This window comes from Podarcis pityusensis, assembly GCF_964106645.2.
Source record: "Podarcis pityusensis genome assembly, chromosome: 2".
NCBI lineage: Eukaryota > Metazoa > Chordata > Lepidosauria > Squamata > Lacertidae > Podarcis > Podarcis pityusensis.
The window spans coordinates 78,383,264-78,408,810 of NC_138029.1; the positions used below are offsets into that span (position 1 = coordinate 78,383,264).

The window sequence follows — 25,547 nt, forward strand, 5'->3', positions numbered from 1 at the left end:
GGACTAAGCATCAAGGAATAAGCTATTTTTCATGGTGATTAATTCATCTTCCCCATGCTGTTGTGTAGAATGGACCCATAGTATTCAGTTGTTAGTACTTTCGTGCTTACCCAACTGTTTTTGATGGGCTGCAGGAAAAAGAGAAGCAAATTGTTCCAAATCCCAGCACGGCAGCTGCTGCTGTTTCTGCTGCCGGGAAGAGTGCAATGTATGCTGTGAAATAGGCACTCCGCAGTATAAATCAAGTTGCAGTGTGCATCATGTGCCACCAAATGGCACTGTTGTGCAACATTCCATCATGTAAATAATTTCTTTAGAGCTCTTTCCAAAACGTTCCAAGGAGCTTGGCGTAGGGTGCCGAAATTCACTCCTGTTCAAGAGGACTTGATTCCTTGGGAGCACTTGAAAGCAATACTGAAGGGGGTTTGTTGTGCAATGAATTTCAGTCTCAGTTTGCCACTGCAAAGCCTGGATCTAGGCCAGCTCTCAAGACAGCCTCAATAATTAGCTGAGGAGATAAATGGCTAGTGTCCCATTTGATATTTCTGACTTGGGCTGACTGTTGAAGATTAACTTTTGATTCGGAAGCTTTGTATTCCCAAGTCCCTCACCATATGCACTCATATGATAATATCTATAGTTTCTTACTTGCTGTTATTATAAGAAAGATACTGGTGTCGGCGACACAATAGGACTAGCACATAGATTAAGATTTTGATCAGCTAAAGGAGCATAGATTACTCTGCCTCCATATTCGGAGGCAGTCTGCTTCTGAATACCAATTGCTGGAAACCACAGAAGAAGATAATGTTCTTGTTCTCAAGCATCTGTTGGCCACTGGGAGAACAGGATTATGGACTAGATGGCCAATTGGCTGGATCCAGAAGACTCTTCTTATGTTCTTGCAAGTTACATTCATATCTTACCCTTTCATGAAAATGTTCCATGCACCCTGATAGATGCCATTCACCCAGAATACTGTCTGTGGTTTTGTACTTGCTCATGCAACACACAACTGAACAAATCTGAATATTCATATAATGTACTTCAGAGACTAAAAGTGTTTTCAGTGATTAGCAACTTAAACCTGAATATATGCAGTTGGAAACACATCTCGAAAGAGCAATGCTTAGTGCTCTGTCATCATAAATTAAAGTATAAGACATCTTCGCCTGTCCCCCCCCCCGCCCACTCCAGATGTTTACTATGTGTATGGAAATGTACACTGCTTATGGGCTGATACAGTGTAAGACTTTTTATGTAACAGATATTGCCTTAAAATTCCAGGGTGTTTAGAAGGAGGAGAATTCATAATTCACGTGGTGTCTCAACCTGCTGCCAAGGACAAATAGCTTCACTATCGAGTGTATGCTCCAAAAATAAGCACAAGGTGTGAGGAAGAACTTCTTTAAGACAGGAGATTTTTGTCTCTCTCACAGTTTCCTTCGCCTTCCAATGTGGACAAAGGGCCTGTTTCCAAAAAGCAATATAGGAAGTTTCTTGGGTTGAATATTGTTACCCTTCTGGCAATACAATTCTTAAATAAAATAAAAGAAAGGAAGAACATGGTATAAAACACAGCAAAACAAAGGATTGCCAAGGGACAAAACAAACACGCAGGTTTTTTTTAAAAAAAACCAACCATGGTTTTCTTTAATGGTATACTTTGTGTGGTGGAGTAATAATTCTCAAGATCACAACAGGCATGGAGCGCTTTTAAAACTCTTTTATTTCCTGCTCCAGTCCTGAGGAAAGGAACCAGGGAGGAAATAATTAAATCCCTCCTCCATTGAGAATGATCAGTCACACCTCAAACAGATGATGTTTGCTTTTAATGGTCCCATAAATACAAGCATGCATTTAACATTGCATCTCATTTGACACTTAAACCTAAGCAAGCACACATAATTTATGTCTCCTTCACCAACTTGGTGCACTCCAGGTGTTTTCAACTACAACATCCACCACCCTTGGCCACTGGCTTTGCCACCTGGGACTGATAGTTGCTGTAGTCCAAAATATCAGCTGGTTTAGAAATTTCCCAAGTGGAGGGAAACCTTATTTCAGCTCTAAAGTGTTATTCGCACTCAACTTTTCCAGTTTTTAACTGTTTATCTTCCAGGGTGGAATGTATGTTTTCCAGTTGTTTGATTCCTATGCAGCCAGTGGAATGTGCCTTCTTTTCGTTGCTATATTTGAATGTGTCTGCATTGGCTGGTTTTACGGTAAGTCAGCAATTCTTGCAATGTTAGGGCTAATTCTGAAATCACATCGTGCATTTTTAGAATGAGTCTTACCGTGTTTTCCATAGCCTACCTTGCCATACATCATCCTTTGGATTTCAAGGGTCAGTCTTCTTCACAGTCTTGTTTTCATATTGCAAGTTGTATATATTTCCCCTTCTGGTGGATCCTTTTCACATGTGAATCTTCATTTCATAGTACCAGAAGAGTCAGTACAAGTTGTACTTTCTCTAATTATGCATCTAATATAACATATGAAAAGGAAGTTGTGAGTCTGAGATAGATCTGCTGCTCTTATGCCTGTAGCTTGTACATCTCATCTTCACAAGTCCTTTTTCTATGCTATGCTAGAAAAATCACAGCTTGCACATTCTTCCTCTACTCCATTGTAATATGTGGAGTTGTGTTACATGCCTTTCTCTGGATGCCAAGGTTTATGTTAGTACTACATGTCGTTTGTGCAGTTAAATTCAGCCAAACCATTTGGGTTTGTCCCTTTGTTGACAGAAGGCTTTTTGATCCAGTGGGAGCTTCCAAGAGCAGAAATGGGAAGAGGTGACTTTAATTGATTCCCAGCGCCCTTCCCAAATCTACCACAGAGGGTTGGGGCACCTTTGGGACAGCATGATTGGTGGTGAAGGGGTTGCAGAAGAAAGGAGGAATCTATGAAAATCAACTTACATTCCTTGCGTCAGCGGAGAGAAACCACTGGATACAACTTCTTTTCTTCAAGGATGGCAGAATAGTCACCTAGCAGAGGTGTTGTGTTTTTACCTCCTTCTCCCTCTTAATGCTGAGGATACTAAAACTATTAGTGCTCAGCTGAAATTTCACTGAAACAACTCAGCTTTGGAACGTAAAGAAGAATCATTAAAGGGGGGGGGATGTTTTTTTCTTTTCTTTCAGATTCCCTCCTTTATCTTTGATAACTCTTTCAATTCTTTTTGTTTTGGTTTTGGAAAAAGGTATGCTAGACACTGCCTGTGGCAGTGACAGCATCAAATCTCTTCCTGGTGTCTATAAGCTCCAGCCACTGTTTTCTTTCCACCTCAGTGCTGCTGGATAACATACCATCATTCTGAGAGAGTTCTTGGGTAAATACTTGGCAGCCTCCATATGGCTGCTATTTTTTCATCAAGTTCTCTCAGAATGACATTATGTTATTCTATAGCATCATTCCAGGGGTAAATAATTCTGGTGGAAATAACATGTCAACCAAAGGTCTCCATCTGCTGGGAAGGGAGCTGCTGTATCATCTCTGCAGACCCCACTAGAGGTAAAGGAGGGCTTCAATTTTTTCAGCAGGCCCTCCAAAAAACGTTTCTTATATATGCTAGTTGTGAATGAGATTGTAAATATGTGGGGGGGGGGCAGATTTTCATCTCATTCCCACCAACTGCATTTACCTTGTGTTTTTGGGCTTTCCTTGCCAATGGCAGAGGCAAGGAATATTCTAAGAATGAAAGCATAAATTCTAATGAAGCTACATCCAGTAGCATAAGCCCTGGTGACCTATATTCCTTTTCTATTAATTTTTATATTGGTTTTATTCAGGAAGCAATCGTTTTTATGACAACATTGAAGATATGATTGGGTACAGACCACTGGGATTATTTAAATGGTGTTGGATGTTGCTCACTCCTGGCATTTGCGCTGTAAGTAATGAAAGTGTGATAAAATGATAGAGCAATCTGTAAGGTCCTTGGCAGAACCTTTTCCCAAAGACTTTATGGAAATAATTTTGCAGAAATAGAGCATAATCATGGAGCCACACACATGTGTTGGAACAGGAAGTACACCTCCAAAATGCAAAATAGTTTAACTTCCTGGTATCAGTAAAAAAAAAGCAACAATTCCTCATAAATTAAATAAAAAAGTGATTAAAAAACCTATTTAATTTTCAAGCAGATGTTGTTTATTTCAATATTTCAATATTTCAAATTATTTAGGTATTTCTTTGCTATTGGCTTTAGACTTCAGTAGCCCCTACTTTTTCTTTTCTTCCTCTTTCCCCACCCCCCTACAATATGATGAGGTATGACAAATTCTTTTTATGTGTTCACACATTTCTGTTCCTACACCATAGTGGTTTCATATGCACTCAAGGTGTTTATTATAAATTCATGTGTAGGTATTAATAGAGCAATTGTATGCTACTATGCTGTTACTTACCGTGAAACTGAACTGAACTGAACACAAATTAAGGGCTGGAATTCAAAGGCTTATGTGTAGTAGCCCTCACACACCCTGGGGCTTTTGTGGGGAGGGTGGTGGCGTTTTCCCGTTCATTTGAAAATGTACAGGGGGAGAGAAAGAGTTAATAAGTAGACCAATAGAAAAGCCAGAGGCGGAGCCTACCTGTTTATAAAAGGGCTTAGCCCGAGGGTTAGTTAGTTGGTTGGGAAAAGGCAGTTGGGAAAGCAGTTGGCAGACAGATGGAAATAGAGAGACAGTTCAGCTGGTTCTTGTGTGAGGGGAGGTGGAAGAGTTAGAGACAGAATAAAAGAAGACTAAGAGGGTAAAGGGTAACAGCATTTCAAATGCACTTAAAGTTTATTTGTGCTTGCAATAAACTACAATCTTCACTGTTAACTTAAGAACCAGACTGAGACTAAGTGATTTACCAGGGAGGACCTGGTTGGTGGCAGTGGATTAGTGGAGTACGGGTCAATAGTCCATGAGACGACCGGGGGCTCTGTACAAACGCCGCAGGGGGTTCCCATTCTTGGTGCAATTTTTCAGGGGTCTTCAAAAGTGATACACAATGTGATGCATTTGGGGGTGATACAGCTGGTGGGGCATGCAAGAATCGTGACCCCCCTCTTGTGTGTTCAGAAGTGCTTTCAAGCCACAGAACAGATCCCCTCCCATGAGTCTCTTCAGCACAGCTGTAACTTGTGGTCAAATGGGGGGGGGGGGGCAATTTCTATGGTCCTTAAATGAAGATTGAGATTAAATGTGAAAGGAAGTTCCAGTGGAAGGAAGAAAGGAAGCCTGCCTGCCTGCTTGCTACCTGTCTTGAAAGCTGAATGTAGCAATTCAGTGAACTGGGGTGAATAAGTTTCCTAAATATCTATGTGTTGTTCCCAAAAATGGATAAAATGACCATCTCCATTTCAGGGAATCTTCATCTTTTTCCTGGTGAAATACAAGCCTTTGAAATACAACAACATTTATATATACCCAGACTGGGGTTATGGCATTGGGTGGATGATGGCTCTCTCCTCCATGGTTTGCATTCCTTTGTGGATCTGTATTCAATTGTGGAAGACAGAAGGAACTATCGGAGAGGTAAGGAATGCTTTCAGACTATTGTTGCTTGATAGAATAGGTGAGCATATTGAGCTGAATGCTGCACATTTTGCTTACCATCAGGTATTCAGAAGCTATGAAATCTAAGCTGGAGTCTATGCATCCAGACCAGTTTGTGTGATGTAACTGTAGTCAACAATCCATGTATCCACTTTGGCTGTGATCCTGGGAAGTTTCATAGTAATAATTATGAAAAAGAAAACAACAGTGGGTTGCATTGTCACAGATGTTCAGTGACTAAAACATTAGAAATAACAATGGTAGGTTCAACTCTGCCCTGGTTTGGATGAGCGTGTTTTGTCTTATTAACACAAGCTTCCCCACCCCCACCCCGCATGCAGGCGGAATTCTATCAGTTCTTGGAAGAAAAAGTCCTAGAATATCTTGGAGATAAACTTATTTTATTAGGTGACTTTAACGGAGTAGTGAACCCGGGCATAGACAGAACAGCAAAAAAAAAAAAAAAGCAATGGGACAAGACAAACTCCCAACCTCTTTTTTTCAGTTAATAGACCTCCTGAATCTGAATGATACCGGGAGGTTTAAACACCCAATAGATAAAGAATTTACGCATTACTCGGATCCTCACAAGTCGGCTGGAAGAATGCATGCAATTTGGGCCTCAAAAGATATTAGGTAATATTAAGAAAGTTGAAATCCACCCAAGAACAATCTCAGACCATAACCCAGTATGGATTAAGTTTAAAGGAGGGGAAGAAAAAACTAAAAGATGGCAGCTCAATGAGAATATATTGAATGATGAAAAGACAGCACAGAAGGCCAATCAAATTTTAGAAGAATACTTTAAATTTAACTTAAATCAAGGGACAGATATAAAAATGGTCTGGAATGTGAGTAAAGCAGTTATAAGAGGCTTCTTCATCCAACAAAGTGCTTACCAAAGGAAAATAAAGGAGAAGAAGAAAATGGAAATATGGGAGGAAATCAGAGATAATGAAAAGAAATTATTTCAAAAACCAGAGGACGAAATAATAAAGCAAAATATAAAAATCCTACATACACAATTTTTGATGATTATAAATGAAGAAATAGAATGGAAGATCAAATGGTTAAAACATAGAAGCTTTGAATCTGCGAACAAACCAGGGAACTGAAAAAGAAACAGGATGAAAGAATCATCAACAAAATTAAAATAGATGAGACCTGGATTCAAGACCCGAAAGAAATTAGTAAGAGATTCACTCATTTTTACAAAGAGTTATACAAAGAAGAACCAGAGAAAATAGAGAAAATAAATGAATACTTAAACAAAAGTAATCTGCCAATAATTCCCAAGGAGAAACTCGCCACATTGAATTCACCAGTAACCGCTATGGAGGTGCAACAAGCAATGCAAAGATCGAAAATCGGGAAAACACCGGGTCCGGACAGTATACCGGCTATTTATTATAAAAAATTAGAACAATCACTGTTTCTGTGGGAATGTTTAGGAATGCAGGGGAGGATATATTATCTAAGATATCCTGTTCCAACTTGTCTTCAAGTTCAACAAAATCAGCAGAGTTAACATTCCCCTTTTTTCTTTTAAACACACGCACAGCAGAAAGCTTGCTCAGACTCGTTAGAGTCTCTGTAAATATTTCCTGGTATTTTCCCATTTAATCCCTCCTAAAATAAGACGCTACACAGTCTTCTGTAAAGTATAAAATGCTTACTCACAAGTAATCATCTGTTCACACAAAGGTTCCCAGAGGGTAGACTTAAAAGGTTAGAACATAGTTTAAATGTGGTGACTGTCTCCTTATGGGAGAAAGCCCCCTTTTTCTTCTCTTGGCCTGGAGCCAAGGGTGCATCTTAGTAGTGCTGTTGTTAAGATGGCATTGATAGAGACAAGAAGAGACAAGATGGCCACCAGCCTGTGATTCTGGTTATTTCTACTTCAGGAGAGGCCACACCCATCTCAAGTTACACATAGGAAGTTTCGTCTCAGTCCTGGAAAGCAGGAACTTCTGGCTGGAGTACTGAGACACAACCTTCATGTCTACTCTAGCAATGTTGTGTTTGACTGCACCTGATTCTTACATCCCACAGTTTCTACCTATGAAAGATACAATGAATGACATTCTACAAAATGGAATACTACCGAGCTCGTGGAAAGAAAGTTTCATTACCCTTATTCATAAACAAGGATCTGACCCTTTAAGCATGGCGAACTACAGACCTATTGCCCTGCTAAATAAGGACTACAAGATATTTGCAGACATTATTGAAAACAGTCTTAAAACAGTTATAAAAGAAATAATCCATAAAGATTAAACAGTTTTCCTCCCAGGGCACCATATGCAGACTAACCTCAGGTGTGTGATAAATGTCTTAGAACATCTCGATTATAAAATTGATAAACCAGCCGCTATTATGTTGGTGGATGCTGAAAAGGCATTTGACCAGGTTTCCTGGAAGTTTATGAAAAAACTAATTCAAGAAATCGGAATTGGTGAAAATCTCTGTAAAGGAATAAATGTCATCTATTCGGAACAATCAGCTAAATTAATCATCAACGGTAAAATCACAGATGAATGCAAAATAAGTAAGGGGACCCGGCAAGGCTGCCCATTATCTCCCTTAATATTTATTATGGTAATGGAGGTCCTAAATATCCGGATACGAGGAGACCAGCTGGTCAAAGGAATAACATTGGGACATAAATCCTACAAACTCAAGGCCTTTGCTGATGACCTATTAATAATGACTGAAAACCCCAAAGAAAGTTTAATGAGCGTATTAGACTTGATTAAGAATTTTGGAGAAGTTGCTGGTTTTAAATTGAATACCACAAAAACAAAATTATTGGTCAAGAATACATCTTCACAGGAAAAAGAAGACCTAGAAAAAAATATTGGGCCTGAGGATATGTAACAAAGCAAAGTATTTAGGTATATTGTTTACCCCGAAAAACATAAATCTATTCCAGGACAATTATACAAAAGTATGGTCAGAGATAAAAAGAAACCTCGAGATTTGGAGCAAGCTGAAGTTTTTAGGGAGGATATCCATTATAAAGATGAACATGCTCCCCAGATTGATTGTTTTTGTATCAAATGACTCCGATACTGCGTGGAGCAGGCTGCCTCAAGAATTAGCAAAAAGACATTTCTAAATTTGTTTGGCAGGGGAAGAGATCTAGAGCTAAACATCGGATTTTAATTGATATAAAAGACAGAGGAGGCTTCTCCCTGCCCGATCTGAAATTGTATTATGAGGCGGCCTGCTTCACCTGGTTGAAAGAATGGTGTACATTGCAGGATTTGGACCTATTGGATCTGGAGGGGGTTGGCATGCGTATTTGGCTTACAGGAAAGCTAAAATCCATAGAGGCTTTACAAATCATATTATTAGGAAATCATTGTTGTGTGGGAGAAATATAAAAACTTGAACCCAAAATGTCCCAATGGAGGCCTGTGCAGTAAAGAGAAAAAATACCCAGGGAACGTGGCCATCATAAAAATTACTCCTAAAGGAAGAAGATAATAAATTTAAGTTAAAAAGCTTTGAGGAAATAAGGAGGTACATAACGGATTGGTTTCAATACCATCAATTATATGAGACATTCAAATTAGATAAACAAAAAGGTTTTGCCACAGAGATTTCTAGAGTTGAATACGATCTAGTGAATTCCAACTCTAAAACACTCTCCAAAGCATACCAACTCCTCCTTGACTGAGAAGTCAAGGAGGAGGAGGTCACTGCAGCTATGGTTAAATGTTTGCAAGACTCTGGGCATACAATAACAATGAAACAGTGGGAAAATCTGTGGAAAACAAGTTGGAAATTTACAGCTTGTTATTCTTTAAGAGAGAACTTTCTTAAAATGCAACATTGACGGTATATAACTCCTTGGAAGCTCTCCGAGATGTATGAAAGTGTACCAAGTAATTGTTGGAGATGTAAAGAAAAGCCAGGTAATCTGTATCATATGTGGTGGCAATGTAAAGAAATTAGGATGTTCTGGGAGGATATTCATTCTGAATTGGAAAAAATGTTAAAAATATATTTCAACAAAAAACCAGAAGCCTACCTATTGGGAATCACAGATTCAGATATCCCTAAAAAGGCAAAGGAAATTTTTCTATATGCCACAGTCGCAGCAAGAGTGCTCATTGTGACAAATTGGAAAAGTGATAAAGTCCCTTCTAGAGTGGACTCAAAAAATGCTTGAATATGCGGAATTAGATAATCTATCAATAAAAATAAAAAATAAAAGGAAGTATTTATTTAAAAATGGGAAGTCTTTAAAATTTATTTGAAAAATAGTAATGGCAGTTTAAACTCTGTAGCAGCATTTGAATAATTCAGTAGGAGTTTCAAGTTTGATGGAAAACCCATGATAAAGTAAAAAATATTAAAACCAAAATATGTTATGATATGGCGGTGAACAACTGATGAGAAATAGAAGGAGTAGACGGGAAGTCAGGTCTATAGAAAAAAGACCATTTTAATGCCAAAGTATCATGAACACTTGTAGTGGATTTAAGGGTTGCTCGTGCGTAAGTTGCCGCCACTCCTGGCTAGGTTACCTGGTTAAACCCTTTCTGACTGAACAGCTTCTAGCATCGTGACTGTCTCAGTCGCTGGCAGAATCCGTCAGTGGGCGTTTCTTAAACTTCTTCCAGCACAAAAGTTCTTTGACACCTAGTCTCCGCCTAGACTCCCTGCGCGGAAGTCTTCTGCGCAGGGAGGGTGTGGGCAGCAGAGGACCCATACTCTCTCCGCTGGTCTCCGGCGAGGAGTCTTGGAGCCTCCTCTCTGATTCCCCCATTTGCCCCCGTTCTTTACTGGTGTTACGCTGATTTCCTTCCCCAGCGGACGGGCTGCCTCTCTCTCTACTGGGACCCTCTCCAGCATCGCTCTGGAGCCTTCCCTCCGCCTCTAGCTCCGATGGCAGTTCCCTGACAACACTATTCAATGTATTGTTGGTTTTTGTATTTCTTTGTCGTTGTTATTTTTAGTTGCCAAGTGGTGATGGATATTTGTTTATTTTCGTATTTCTCTTTTTTGTGATGTATTAAAATGAAATAAAAACTTTTTTAAAAAAGGAAGCAGTGGTGGAGAGCAGGCGGGGCTGGTGCATGTCCCGGGGGCGTGGCACGCCGCCCGTAGGGGTGTGGCTCGCGTCCTGGGGGCCTGATGTGCCGCCTGTAGGGGCGTGGCACCCAGCGTGGGGGGGCAGCTGCAATGGCACCCTGCCGGGATTGCACTGCCAGGGGCAGTGCGCTCCCCCCGCACACCTCTTCCTCTGCCAGTGCTAGGAAGAGTCCTTAGAGCCAGATAGAGAGGACTGGAGCTTCCAAGCCCCTGATCTGGATGGTGTGTGCTTGTGACCAGGTCACAGAAATGGCTAATGCCTTCCATTTTCTTCATTCCCTACCCCCAGAGATTTAGAAAGTTGATTGTGGCCAGCCCAGACCTGAAGATGAGAGGAAAATGTGGGGCAGGTGCATATGCTGCTACAGTAAATGACTGCGATGCCAAACTGAAAGGTGATGGCAACATTTCAGCCATCACAGAAAAAGAGACGCACTTCTGAAAGAACTTTCTTCTTCTTCTGTTGTTGTTGTTTTTTGTATAAATAAATAAATAAATAAATAAATTACTTCACTTAATTATAGAGGCCAGCTTGTTTTGCACAACTTTATTAACAAGTTAATTTTAAAGTGAACTTGTATACTTGTTTAAAAGTGATTTTTTTAATTATTATATAAGTAACGATTATATATAAATATAAATATATATATATATATAAAATGAAATAGAATTGTTAGTGATGCCTTGTAATATGGTGATTTCAGTAAGTGTTTTATAGATCCTAGAAGGACCTGTATAATGTGTTGTAAAACTTTTATACTTTTGGTTTTTTTAAAAAAAGAAAAAAGGTATGGTGTTGTATAGCTATACACATTCTAATTTGTGAGCATCTCAGACCATTTCAGCTTCTACTGTATGTATATAAAGGGGATTACAATGTCCTCCTATTAATATCTAAGGGATTGTCTTTGGATGTGTAGCTCTGTTTCTGAATTTGGGCCCAGTCCAGTGAATGAGTTTGCCAAATGTCACTAGACTCAAACCCTGGCAGTCCTTCCATCAGGGTGGGCAACCTTTTTAAAGTTCAGGCCCGTATTTCCTTGGAAGAAGGTGAATGGGAACTGCATACTGGCAATGGGCAAAGCCAACATCAAAAGCGGGCAGGTAGACCCTTTTTCTTTCATTCACACAGATATGCAAGCATGTACCTGACTCATCCTCAATTCATTCTCATTCTCTGTTTTTCACACACGCACCCCGCTGGCTCAGTTCCCAGCACTTACCTTCATCTGCCAGTGTACCCCACTCCTCCACCACTGCCCCCAATATCTTCATGTTCTCTATGCCTTGTGATTTCCCCAGTTCTGTTGTGCCACAAGTTGCCACTGCAACTGTCAGCTGTCAGAAACATGCATGAACCAGCATGTTTGTGGTGACCAGTGTGGTTCTGAAAGGCACTCGGTTGCATGTGGGTATGTGAGTGTTATTCTGAAGTGTGCGCTACCCATTGAATTATGTGGTTGGGTCACATACCTGCCTGCTGCCTCTTTCTCCCATCAACTCTTCTGTTTCTCTTCATTATGGGGGTATAAAACAGTAAAAACACAGTGGGGACATCAGTGTCCAAACAGAGGGAGGCCAATGCTGCCCACCAGCCACCCTCCTCTACCTTTTGCTTTTCTACTGAATGAAGTGACAAAAAAACAACAACCTGAATTGCCCATGTTTAACTCTGGCATTTTGCAAACATGCTGTCACAGGTTTGAAGGCAAAGGGTTGTATTCTAAGTAGTGCTGAGCAGTGCTTTGTGCAAGCAGAATGACTTCCACTTATGAAACAGGACTTTTCTTTTTTTTTGCACTCTCCTCCTGCTGTGCCCACTCCAAAATCTGTTTGGGCGATTCTCTCAATCATCCAGAGCAAATTTGGGGATGCTGTAGACCACACAATGGAAGAAGAGAGTAGGAAGATGTCCTGATGCACAAGTAGAAGCCATTCCACTTGCACATTTATTTAGTTGAATACCACCCAATGCCTTTGTGAACAATTCTCTGGATCTGATTCCTACCTTGCCCATTGGACACAGCCCAAATAACTGACTAGCTGGATGACAAAGCTAAACTTTGGACCTGCATGTCTTGAACAGCAGCTCCCACACCTCATGGAAGTAATCTTTGAAGCTTGCAGGGGTTTCAAAAGCAGCTTCTAATATATCATGGGGTCTTCTGTTCCAAGAAAAGAAGTTAATTTATTTCTAAACATGAGACAGCTCTTGGCCACTCTTGTAGATGTTCTGTGGATGTCCAGACTTAGTGGATCATGTCTTTGACTTGTAAAGCAGGGAAGGCAACACCTCCTCATTTTGGAGCAAAATGGGAAAACTCCATCTCAATATCCTGCTTCCCCTGACCTGCTAACGACATTTGTAGAAGTTATTTTTTACTGAACTCACTTTAAAAATTATTTTTATATATAAAAGAGCTATTAATATAGCTGTGACCTTAATAGAGTTTGAATTCACAGGTGCTGTATCACAGGATTTTAAAAAAACTTCCACATTTTATCTCTCTTTGCTTGACCCCAGTGACTGCATAAAATGTCTCACCATTTGGATATTTACATGTCTTCACAGCGAAATGTGTATGAATTTGTGCATGATATTCTGCATGTGACATTGAAAGTGAGGTAATTGGACAGCAGGAGATGATGGAGTCAGGCTTTGGTATCCATAAGGACTTTTTAAAAGCTACTGAAAGTAAGCAGATGTTCTTAAAAACATTGATGAATGTGATAGGGACAATACAAAACATTTATATGACATTTTAATATATCACTGTACTCCTTGTTGTTATATCTATAATAGCTGCCACCCAGGCCTACTATTCATAATTACTAAAAAATAGATTAGAATCTCAAATCCATCCATTAGCATGCATGCCTTAAATGCTTTATGGAAAAATGCACCCAGCTACCAGTCAATCAGCATGATTGTGGGTCTAACAGGGCAAGTAGATTAAAACCATTTTTATGATAAGTAAGCTATATTGACACATTCCGAGTACTCCTGGACATTTATCCATGGTAACATAAATCTTCCACCACAGGCAGAATGCCTTTGTCTTAAGTATTTCTGAAACTGATACACATTTCAGCATAGAATACGTATGTAGCCTGTTTTACAAATGGGAAATATAGGTAATGTGATTTTAACTTGCACCTGAATACAAATAAAATGGACTTAGAATTCAGGAGTGAATGTTGTACAAAGTTGAGAGTCATCAATTATGTTGTTTAATGGACTGGCCAATCCATAGGATCTCTCAGCTAGGCTACTAGACTCAAAGTAGCGTTTTGCAGTGAATTTACTTCAATATTTATGGCACATTCCACCATGCATATCTGTAGACTGTATAGCTAAAGCACCAGTTTTCATACTATTTCTGGTAATAACCTTAAAATAGCATGCCACTATAAAGAACAACCATAATTTGTATTACTTTACGAGGAACAAGTTCTTCAGAAGTGCATAATGGGGAGCAACACAGAGACCAAAACCCATCTACTTGTAGGCTATAATCCTATATATATTTTCCTGAGAGTAAGTTTCATTGAACTCAGTGGTCCATATTCAAAGATGCTATATGTCATCCATCTCACCTGTCAACCTGATTGAACTAATTATATCTAGTGGTTCAAATAACCCCTTAACTGCACCTTTGCAGTTTCATTTCTTCCTTCCATAGGTGTTATAGGTTCAGAAAAAAATGAGAAGGAAAACCATATAATTTATTTGCTCTTCTTGAATCTCCTGACCATAATAATTAGTAACAAATCATCATTATTGGTATTTTTTATTATTTACACATTTTGGTTGGACAACTATCCACTGCTTAAATCAATGCACTGACCTTTTCAAGTTCTAGAATTAATGAGTCAAAAGAAAATCAAGCTGTTAATTTGGAAGGTGACTATTCTGCATTTCTGAACTTATTTTATTCACTGCCTTAGTTTGCATGTAACACTCAGTCAAATCATGGCTTAGTGTGGATAAGCAAGTGTATGGCTTTTCGGAGGAGATCGTGGCTATTTTGGTCTTCCCAAATCGTTTTGCTGCTGCACTGCAACCTAACCTGGCCTCGTGGTTTAGCTCTCTCCAGACAAACCATGAGATGTAACCAATGTTTGACCTATTGTTTGCAGCGTGTGGTTTGTCTGGAAGTGGTAAAACATGAACCTGGATTTAACATGCTAAACCAAACCACGGCTTAGTTCAGTGCAGCAGCAAAACAACCAAAGAGGAGCAAAGTGATTGTGGTCTCTTCTCTGGGAGTCCACACATTTGCTCAAATGCCCTGCAAACACAGGGATGGTCTTCAAGTGAATCTCTGAGAAATATATCTCTGTGATTTGCAAGTATTGGATGCCTACAATAAATAGTTTTAAGTGATCATCTTCACCGGAACTGTTCACATATAAGAATATAAGAAGTTTGCAATGATATGCTTCAATGCATGTGTTTATTACTGCCACATCAGCCAGCCATAGTCCAAATAATTTGAGGTAGTCCCAACACTCATTTAAATTAAAGCATCTTTCGGCCAAAACCCTATATAGAGGTAACTCCCACTTCCAAATAGGTGTGGATGGGAGAAGATGGTTCATGGATATGGAATGTTACATGTGGAATGTTTTCATCCAACCATCCCAACAGGTACGATTTATGGAATATGATTCCTACTCTGCTGCTATGAACTACTTCACTAATAGCTTTATACACATACATGTGGTTTGGCATGGTCTAAAGCAGTGTTTCTAATTTGCTGTGCTTGTAAATGTGCACATTTAATACTTGACCCATTTAACACTTGTGCTTTTATTTTTTATTTTAAAGTGTTGGGGAAGGGTTGAAATTCCTGACTAGTTCTGTTGTTATTTTTTTCCCTGGAAAAGAATATGAAGATAAACAACAATGATATTGTGATTATTTCTTTTGATATGCAGCAGTCAACAATAATGCCCTTTTCTGAAGTATATATGCAGTATTATTCATAAGTAAAGAAGAGCCCAGATTTATGTACTGTTTTACACAAAGAATGTTTTTATTTGGTATTCAAGGAAGCACAACATTTTGTCTGCTTACTCCTTTTTAAAAAATTAAAGAAAATGGGTAAACATAGTGTGCTTGGCGCATTGTACTTTGTTTATGTTACTATACCTATATAACACGAGTGGGGAACCTTTGGGGGCTAGAGGGCCACCCACCTGTCAATCATTTGATGTCATGATGGTGTCAGGTGACTGATAGATGATTGGATCTGCCCTCCTGTCAAAGTTGATCCATGTGGGGGGGGGCACTCTGTTATGCAGCAACCAAAAGGACTGAAATTTCCATGCACAAGCTGGTGGGTATATTAGCACAGCCTTTACAATTATATTTGAACAAATTCAAACTGAGAAGTCCCATATTACAGACAAGTATGCAAGCATTCACTACCATAGCATATAAAGCAATGACATACCAAGGCCAAATATTATTGGCACTAATATGCAGTTGCTGGTCCAGAATCTGGTTCTGACAGAGATGGTTTAGTCGTCTATTCTATCAGCACCAACTGGTTTCTTACACTGGCACCAATGAGAACTTCTATTGAAATGCAAATAGCAGCTGCTAAGGGGGGGATCTTTTGGCACAGAAAGAGCTGCCCCTGCCTGCCCTTATGGTTCTGAACTTGTTCAAGCTTCCATGCAGCCGCTATTTACATAACAAAAAATGTGTACTTATAGAATCCATTTTGGGGCAGGCATTGGCCACAGTACTTGGGTGTAATTGCTCAGGGCAGCTTAACATGATCAACTTCTTCCTCGAGAGGTGTCGACAGCAAATGACTCATGAGCTTGTATTGTGCTGCGTCCGTGGCAGTTCCCCCCCCTAAACATTAATCTAAGTAACACACGGCTTTGTAATGAGGAGTGAATGTTCTTGTTAATCCATCTTTTATTTTAATAATAAAAGAAAGCTCCACTGTTCTCTTATGATGCTCATAGATGAATCACTTTTTACTGTGTTCCGCCAGCGGGTGAGTAGCATGCAAGGAAGGCAGAGTTAGAGGCAAGCCATGCTCAAAAGAGCAGGCTACAAATATTCACACAGACACCCCCAAGGGGCAGCTCTAACTTGGGCTCTCGCTGTTGATGTGGGCTTTAGTTCTGCTCTCTAGTCACTCACTCACCACCATCATGAATCCTGGCACTTCACTGAGTCATAAAAAAGGCACGCACAGGCAGAAGGAAGAATATGAAAGATCATGGGATGGCAGCCAAACCAACGTGAATGGCTATGCATGCTATGGAATAACCTGGCTGTGATGCCAGCTAGAATACACAAAGTTTAGTGGGAGTTACTTCTGAGTAAATCTGTATAGGATTTGGGCTGAAAGATGCTTTCATTTAAACAAGTGTGGGGACAAAGACAACAAGCGTAGATGGCACATCCAATGAGGTTTAGCATTCAGTTCTGGTTGCCTCACCTAAAACGGGATATTGTCGAGCTGGAAAAGGTTCAGAAAAGGACAGCCAGGGTGAGCCAAGGGATGAAGCAACTCCCCAATAAGGAAAGTTTACAACATTTGGAGTTTTTCAGATTAGAGAATAGGTGAGTAGGAGGTGGCATGAGAGAAGTGTATAAAATTATACACGACTTGAAGAAAGTGGTTTGAGAAAAGTGGTTCCCTCTATATCATCACAGTAGGACATCCAACACTGAAAGATTCAGGACACATGAAGAAGGTACTAAAGCTAAACTATGGATTTGCTCCTCCAGGAGGCAGTATTGGCCACCAACTTTTAAAGTGGATTAGACAATTTCATGGATCTATGATCAATCAAATCAAATGTCGGCAACACAAAAATGTACCTGTATCTACTGCCACCCCCGAGTACATGTGCTCTGGTAACTGAGCACCCCTTATCGCTAGATGCTCTTGCTTTAATACAGGCCTTGATTAACCACTCTGACTCCCTGTCCACTAGTTGAAGAATAGATTCTATGAATAAAGAAGTTGGTGACCTTGCCATAAACCTCCCTCTTCGCATTGTACTGATAATTCAAAAGGTAACCAATATCAAGATCATGTATTGATAATAATATATCAACAGGTATATAGTATAGTATAGTATAGTATAGTATAGTATAGTATAGTATAGTATAGTATAGTTCTGCCCTTGTAAAGGAGCTATGGGCAGTAAGAAGTCCCTTGCATTATCCTGCTTTTTCAGATTACTGCACCTGTATGTATCCTTTTCTTTTTCATATGGACATCCAAACAGCTACCCTTGCTCTAGGCTGCTCAGTATTTATCACTATAAAAACTGATAATATACTAATTTTGTACCATCTGGTTAGCTCTGGGAAATACTGTGATGGAGAAAGAGCAATAACTAACTACTGGCCATATTCTGTTCAAGTGAAATGTCTTTGTGCCATCATAGCTATTTTCCACAGCTGTTTTTCTCAGGGTCAGTCAGAAGTCAAGTCCATAACCATGACTTGCCATGTGGTGTATTATCCCAGAGCAAAACACAGCAGTTCAGCTAATTGGGTTTCAAGCCCTCCCCCTTCTCTTTGGCTTTGATTTGAGATAGACTCTGCACCCTGCCGTTGAAAGGCGTGCTTTCTGTATCATTAGGTGGCAGCAAATGCCAGCAGAAAATAATTTGTTCCACCCTGGAGCAAATGAGTCGGGCCGCTGGGAGAAGGAGCTTTCATTTAGTTCAGGCTCTAACACACGGACCTGCAATTCACTTTTTCCTCAAAACAGAAAGTGGTGAAAAGGAGTCGCTGTCAGCATTTGCAAGGAAGTAATGTAGACATCAGAATGAATCTTGCTACCTCGTTGACAAACATTTTCAGAGCTGCAGCTGTAGTGGCATACAAATTCATTCTTACAAGTGTAAGGGGAGCACTCGACACACTTCTGAAAGGGAAAAGTGGGAAACAGGGTAGAAGGGATCTCCGAGTCCCAGGCTGGGAGGCTAGGGGAAGAAATAGAAGTTCCCAGGTGAGAACTGGGATGGTCTACTTTTCTGCATATGGATGAAGGATATGAAACAATTGTGATAGAGGGTTTTTATATCTATTTCTTGTTCTTATTTTTGCTCCTCTTTCTCTTTTTAGATTAGTTTGGTTTTTCTTTGTATCTTATGTTGAAAACTTTCAATAAAAATATTTTTTTAAATGAAAGGGAAAAGATAAACATATCTACACTCCTGTTTGTCCTGGTAAAATGGTGAGCTATTTGAATACCTTGCAGTTTGCTTCTTTAACAGCACAACAGCACAGAAATAAGAACCACTGAGTATAGGATTGCAGCCGCGCTGTTTAAGAACTACCAAAGGACATTCCTAGTTGAAACTGCATATAGATAGCAATGGCACCTGTGTGGTCATGACACCATGATGTGGAATTGCCTTCTATTATTTGTATTACGGGTTGTGTTTTTGTTCATTTGTTTGGGGGTTATTTTTTTACACCTTAGATATACATCCCCTCCAACTTTTATCCGATGAAAAGAGGGATGCCCAAAGGGAAAGCAGGACAGTCTGGGATCAAATCAGAAACCTAACTCTGGGAAAATCAGAGAGCCTGCATGCTGGAAAAGCTTGTTACTCTGAAACGGTTAGTGGATTGTTCTCATTTCTAAGATAAAGTGATGGTAATAAAGGGTCTTGGTTCCTTTGTCCTGGGCTTAGATAGGTCAGGCAACTGATCAATCAATCAATCCAAGGCAACAAACATGGAATACTCACACAGTTTTGTTTTGGTCATGACAAATTCCAGGTTTCCAAAAATCAATTCACCATTTGGAGTAGCCAGAACAGGCCCTTTAAACAATCAGCTTAAGTGGTTATAATGCCATCACCAATTCAATTGCATTCATGACTTCTTTGCAATCAGCTGCTGTGTTATTAATACTGCATAAGCAATTTACCACTCTAGCATCTTTATCTATGTTTTCATATTTTCAGGTACAGATTCCAATCCTTTAGATATCACCACATAAGCAACATTCTGCTTAACTGCAAAAATGTTTATCACCCTATATATGTTCATATTTAACAGCTCTGAGTTGGAAAAAAAATTATTATAGCAACATAGAAATAACAGACCCAGGCCAAATCACAGAAACTAACAGAGCAGCCAATCCATTCTAATGTGCTTGTGGAAGGGGATCCCACAAAGGACTGGGAACTCTCTCCTTCTCTGTCAACAGCCCTCCATTGGACCAACAACTTATTATTGACCATTACCTGCTATGGAAAGAGGTCCTCATGTACAATCATCAATTCTATTCCTCTCCATGGCTATGACCACAGGCAACTTGCACTGGGAGTAAAGAGGTGACAGAAGGAGGCAGAAATCCTAGTGGATTTTCATTCATTGTGGACTACAGTCATACAAACCTGTGCACTTAATCCTCGACAATACAGAGTTGACAAAGGGCACAACTAAAGTGCAGCACCGCAGGGTGAATGTAGTCCACTTGCCTCATCCCGATTGCTGCTGTAATCACATCAGCCAGGCTACTTGATGTGTTTTTGCAGCCGTGCAGGTCTTGGGAAATCAGGTTGTCTACTCTCATTAAGGTCCTTGGCTTTAACTCTCCATTTGACAAAATTCTGCAGGTGGGGCAGGGAGGTTAAAAATGCATGAATTTTGCTTGTGATTATATTCACCACATGTCCAGAAACAAGTGGTACTTTACACAATCTAAATGAAAAATGTTTTCCTGAGATTAAAAAATAAAATCCAAAGACCAAGTCAACAAAAGACTTTGTGCTGGGATAAATTTTTGTTTGGGAGGGGGGGAACCCTGTCTATTGCTTTGTTACTCCTCACGGGGATGTTTTCTCCTAGAGACACAAATAAATCTGAATTCTTTACACATTTCACATGAAAAGGCAATTACGGTGCAGTTTTTGAATAAAGAGCTTGATTTGCAATCATAAAGAGGCCCTCCTATCATTACTTCCCATAAACAACAGCATGAGAAGAGAGCTATTTAAAGTTCCACATCAACTTTGCATTTTCCTTGACGAGGCCGTACATCGATTCTGACATGCAGAGTGACAGTGTTATGGCATTTGGTTGTTCTAACTGCATTAACGATGTGGTCCTATTTACAAACGCCATTCTTACAGCAGCAGACACTGACTCACACACAAAGAGCTGAGAGCAAGACTTGGTATTTGTGGCCCATGTGCTGCAACTTGACTGGTTCATTAGCCTTTCTTTATGTGGACATACATTTTGAGTCTGACATGAGTTATTTTGGGGAATGCATCAAAACTGTATTTCAAGAAGAGTTTGTTTTTTGGGGGGTGGGGAGGAACATGCCACATACAACATTATAAGTAGATAAGATGTCTAAGCTCCCGCATTTATTTATCTGAAACATTTCTTAACCACCCTTTATGAGAGGATTCCAGCATGATCTACAAAAGTATGAATAAAACTGTCCTCACATACCTGAAGGAGAATCTCCACCCCCATTGCTTAGCCCAGACACTGAGGTCTTCCTCCGAGGGTCTTCTGCTGGTTCCCTTACTGCAAGAAGTAAAGTTACAGGGAAGCAGGCAGAGGGCCTTCTCGGTTGTGGCGGCCGCCCTGTGGAACACCCTCCCTGCAGATGTCAAGGATATAAAGAACTATACAACTTTTAGAAGATATCTGAAGGCAGCCCTGTGTCAGGAAGTTTTTAATGTTTGATGCTGTATTGTGTTTTATATATTCTGTAAGCCGCCCAGAGTGGCTGATGGGTGGATAATAATAATAATAATAATAATAATGCAATATTCAAGTGGGAGGTGGAATTTCAAAAACAAAAAAGCAAGTTAAAGGCCCCCTCCAGAGTGGTGGGGCTTTTTGGGGGGGTTATGGACACAATAATGGTACACCAGTGTTCGATTATCTGGCATTCACATATCATTCACTTTATTAGTTGTTGTGTGATACTTTCCCAATGTTACAGCAGTTCTGTGCTATAGCGCAAAAAGTGGGAGGGGCAACTCTCACGCACCTCCAAACATATGCTGCATGAAAAGTTGCAGGATTTCAGCAGGAAGCTACAGGACATGCACCAGCTGAGCATGAAGCAATATGTTGGCCCCCAAAACTGTTACAGGAACAGAAAGTAGTGAAAGCAAAATCGTGTATAACTGCCCCAGTAGCATCATGAGCACAAATCATTGTGAATGAATAATAAAAAGGTTGTCAGGAGAGGGAAGGGCTAAGCTACAAATGCATCAGTTCCATCTAAAATATCATCTAAAATATCCAAGAAAATAGGAAAGAATTAACTTGTGGTAAAAAGATTGTAATGTAGGCACCACATATGCCTCCTTGGGTAGGGCATTCCAGAGTCAGGGAGCCACCACAGAAAAGGCCCTCTCCTTTGTGAATATATAATGTAATTCAATTGCAAAGAATATTTAGAAAAAGACAAGCTTCTTCTAGCAGTGAGATCTTCCAGAAGCACCAAGACCTAGGTTTGACTTTCTTTTGGATAAATTATCACCAAAGACTGCTGCTGTGTCTTTCTGGTCACATTTTATTTGTTTACAAGATGGAGAGAAAACCTCCTTCCCACTCGTCACATGCTGCAGATCCACTGTGCCACACCAGATTCCAAGAAAAAGAAACCAGCATCCCAAGACACTTTCAGCCTTCAGCTAACTCTCTGCCTCTCTCTGTTTCTTCTCACAGACAACGGCCTTGTATCACCTCCTTAGTTTGAGCAGGGAAAGGTGTGTCACTTTCTCACAATGAGAAATTATAAATGACACATCCTGGCCAAACAATCTCCTTAAGGAGAGGAAGATTTGTCCTGGAATAGCTTAGCGTAACACCATAATAAGTTAGCCGTAATAATCCTGTCAACAAAGCAGCCCCTTGTGGAGGAAGCAAGGGTGCCAACTTGATCAAAATATTGGGAGTGGGGTGGGCAGGTATGTCCTGCCCTGCATAACAGATCACAAAGGGCAGTGCATGCACACCATCTGAATGGCAATGTTCACCAACTTTCGGGGTGCCCAGCCCCCTCAAACATTTTATTGGGAGGGCCAAGGGGACCTCGACCCCTAGGAGTTGGCTCCTATGGCGGGAAATAACCTATCAGCTGGGGTACCACACTGGCACCAAATCAACAGGACGCCTCACTAATGGAGTTTCTCTCGCCCTATAAAGTCCTTATTAAGAACTCAGAGAACCAAGAGATGCCACCTCTCTCACACAGCTCATACACACAAATACAAATACTACACAGACATACCTCCCTCCCCCATTATACACACATACATTTCTTTCTCTCACAGACCACACATACGTGGACACCTCCCCTCCCTCACCCCTCTTTCTCTCTCTCACACACAGAAACCATACATCCCTGTTTCCCTCTCCCTCGTCACCACAAAGACCTCTCTCTCAGTCCCCCACAAAAAGAGTCCCTTCATGAGGTGAAGCAAGTGCCCACTGCCAGCTCCACATGGCTGGCAAGCAATAAGCAAGCAAACATGAAGGGCCACTTCCCCCCTCTCCCGAAATATCATTCGAAACTGACCAGAATGCAAGGGGGCAGGCCCTTCCAGCTCTAGAATAATAAATAATAAAAAACCAACAGCATATTGAGGGTGACCCACTCAGGACACCCACAATCCCCGGTTTGGCAATTCCCAGCCTATAAAGTGAGGTGAGGTACCCTAGTAAATCAATCCAATTAAAACAAGGTCCAAACATCCAAAATGGTGAAACAGGTATCTTGCATTGTGAAACAATTATCATCAACTACACCAATATGTTTTCCTTAAATTAATTGAATTTTGCCAATGATTTTGATGAGAATAAAATTAGATCTTGGGTTTTCATCCTTATCCACATTATGCTTTTGATGGATGAATGCTGCAAATGTCCAGGAATGAGGAGAAGTCATCAACAGCTCCAGGACAAATGCAGAAGCCAGACGCAAATGAGCGGTTATGAGTCTGAATAAAGGAACAAATGAGGACACCAGCAAATAATAGACACAAGTGTAGGTAACTAACTGACAAGGCTATCACTTCATGTTCTCTTGTATAGAATCTATGGTGTTTTATCAAACCAAAGCTAGTACTAATAACACATTGGTGTGGGGAAAATTGTTTCCTCATATAAATTAAAGCCAATAGTAATTGTGAAATCTTTTGCTTCGATTGCAAGATAGGTGAAAAGAAGGAATTTCACATAAGAAAGTTACCAAAAATAATGTTCTCCTAATCCTTCCTTTTGCCATTTCTGTCCAACCATGATTCCCCCTTACCCAGCCCCCCCCCCATCGCTGCATGCCCCGTCCTACTTTGTTCAAATGAGTCCCCTTATACTCCAGAAAGCTATGCAGGGAGGAGGAATGGTCAGGAAATTTTCCTTCCACAAACTACTTTACCCACCTATCCACTTTACTCTTCATATTTCAGATCTGCACACATGCGCAGCAGCAGTAAACTTGCTAACATAAGACAATGCTTACATATTAATAGCATTGCCCCTTTACCACATTTCTTATTCCTTTGTCATATTTGTTAGCAAAATTAATGGCATCATTGGCTAAGGAGAATTACAGACCTGCCTCTGTTCAGAAAGCCCACTTGCAAGTATGAGGGCAAGGCTGGCAGCTGCAGCAGTGTCACCAGTGATGCCCAAGGGGTGTGTCAGGAGCCCAGGCTGCTGTCTAGATAACACAGCACGCAAGTCGTAATTAGCTTGAAGATTTATTGCAAAACAAACAATCAGTCTCGGACGCTCTATCGGAGCGTCTATACCTTATGATTCAGTTGACCCTTCTGAGGAGTGCTTCCTGGTTCTGTAGAATATCCTGAACCAATGGCCCTTACGTTTCTGGGTTTGTTTCCTGTCTAATACCTTTCCCATATGTCTGCTCCTTGGGCTCAGGGGATTAATTGCCTCCTCTTCCGGTGAGGAAATGCTAACCCTCCTGCTTTCCGAGCCTGCCTGTGATTCTTGAGTGAGTTGGCTTCTCTCCATCCCGCTCTCTGCTAACTCCTTATCAACATTCCATTCTGTGTCAGAGAGGGGAGGAGGAGGACTGCTCCCGGCTGTCTGACTGCTTCCTAACTCATGCTGTGCTTCTCTGTTTGGGGCAGATGTGTTCATGACAGGGTGCTGGGTGCTGGGGGTGGGCAGGCCAGGCATCTGCCTTAGTGAGTCCTGCAAGGAAACATCTTCTCCAGAGATTGCCCCTGTAAACTAAATGCTGATGTCAGGCCTTTGGAGGATTGCACATTTACCATAGATGCCAAGCATGGCTACTTTCTTAATGGCTACTTTTTCAAGACTTTAGCAATGTCCATGTTCCATGGAATGAAGACAGAAGATGGAGAGAAACTGAGCCAGCTGGTGACCACTGGTCATGCTCCTATGTTTTGGTCATAACCCTACACATGTACAAAATATAAACATGTAGACTGTGCATGCTTGGGCAGAAACCCAGCCTTTTTAGGGACCCCTGGTTTTCCAGAGAGCCTGCACACAAAAACTTTGAACCCACCAACTCTTTTTCACAGTTTATGAAGCTGACTGTAAACATGACCCATTCCAGACTTCCAAGCCTTCATCCAAGCACAACCTGGTTGGCTGGCACTCCATATGAAGTCAAAGTTGTAAGTTATGGTCTGCTTCCTATGGAGCAATGCTTCCAGTCCTGGGTATTTTCTGGCTACAGTGCTTTAAAGTCCTAAGAGGATAGCATTTGATCATGACTGACCTCCTGTTCAGTCAGTGACCCAAAGATGTAAACGTTATGGATCCTATTACAAAGCACATCTCAAAAAAATCAATAAGCCATCTCAGTATATTATAAATCGATCAGTTGTCCTTATAAATGTTAAAAGGCTGCTCGATAG

General features: G+C 40.6%; 1 protein-coding gene across 1 annotated transcript in view; it reads left to right on the forward strand.

Annotated features, from left to right (window-relative positions):
• The window catches only part of SLC6A11 (solute carrier family 6 member 11), a 96,395-nt gene extending 80,621 nt beyond the window's left edge, over nt 1-15,774 (forward strand). Inside the window, exons 12-15 of the mRNA XM_080994196.1 lie at nt 2,123-2,225; nt 3,798-3,898; nt 5,364-5,534; nt 10,948-15,774. Of these exons, the coding sequence (XP_080850322.1) occupies nt 2,123-2,225; nt 3,798-3,898; nt 5,364-5,534; nt 10,948-11,100 (528 nt within the window). The 3' untranslated portion in view covers nt 11,101-15,774. The remainder of the gene's footprint in view (nt 1-2,122; nt 2,226-3,797; nt 3,899-5,363; nt 5,535-10,947) is intronic.
• Nucleotides 15,775-25,547: the final 9,773 nt, after the last annotated feature.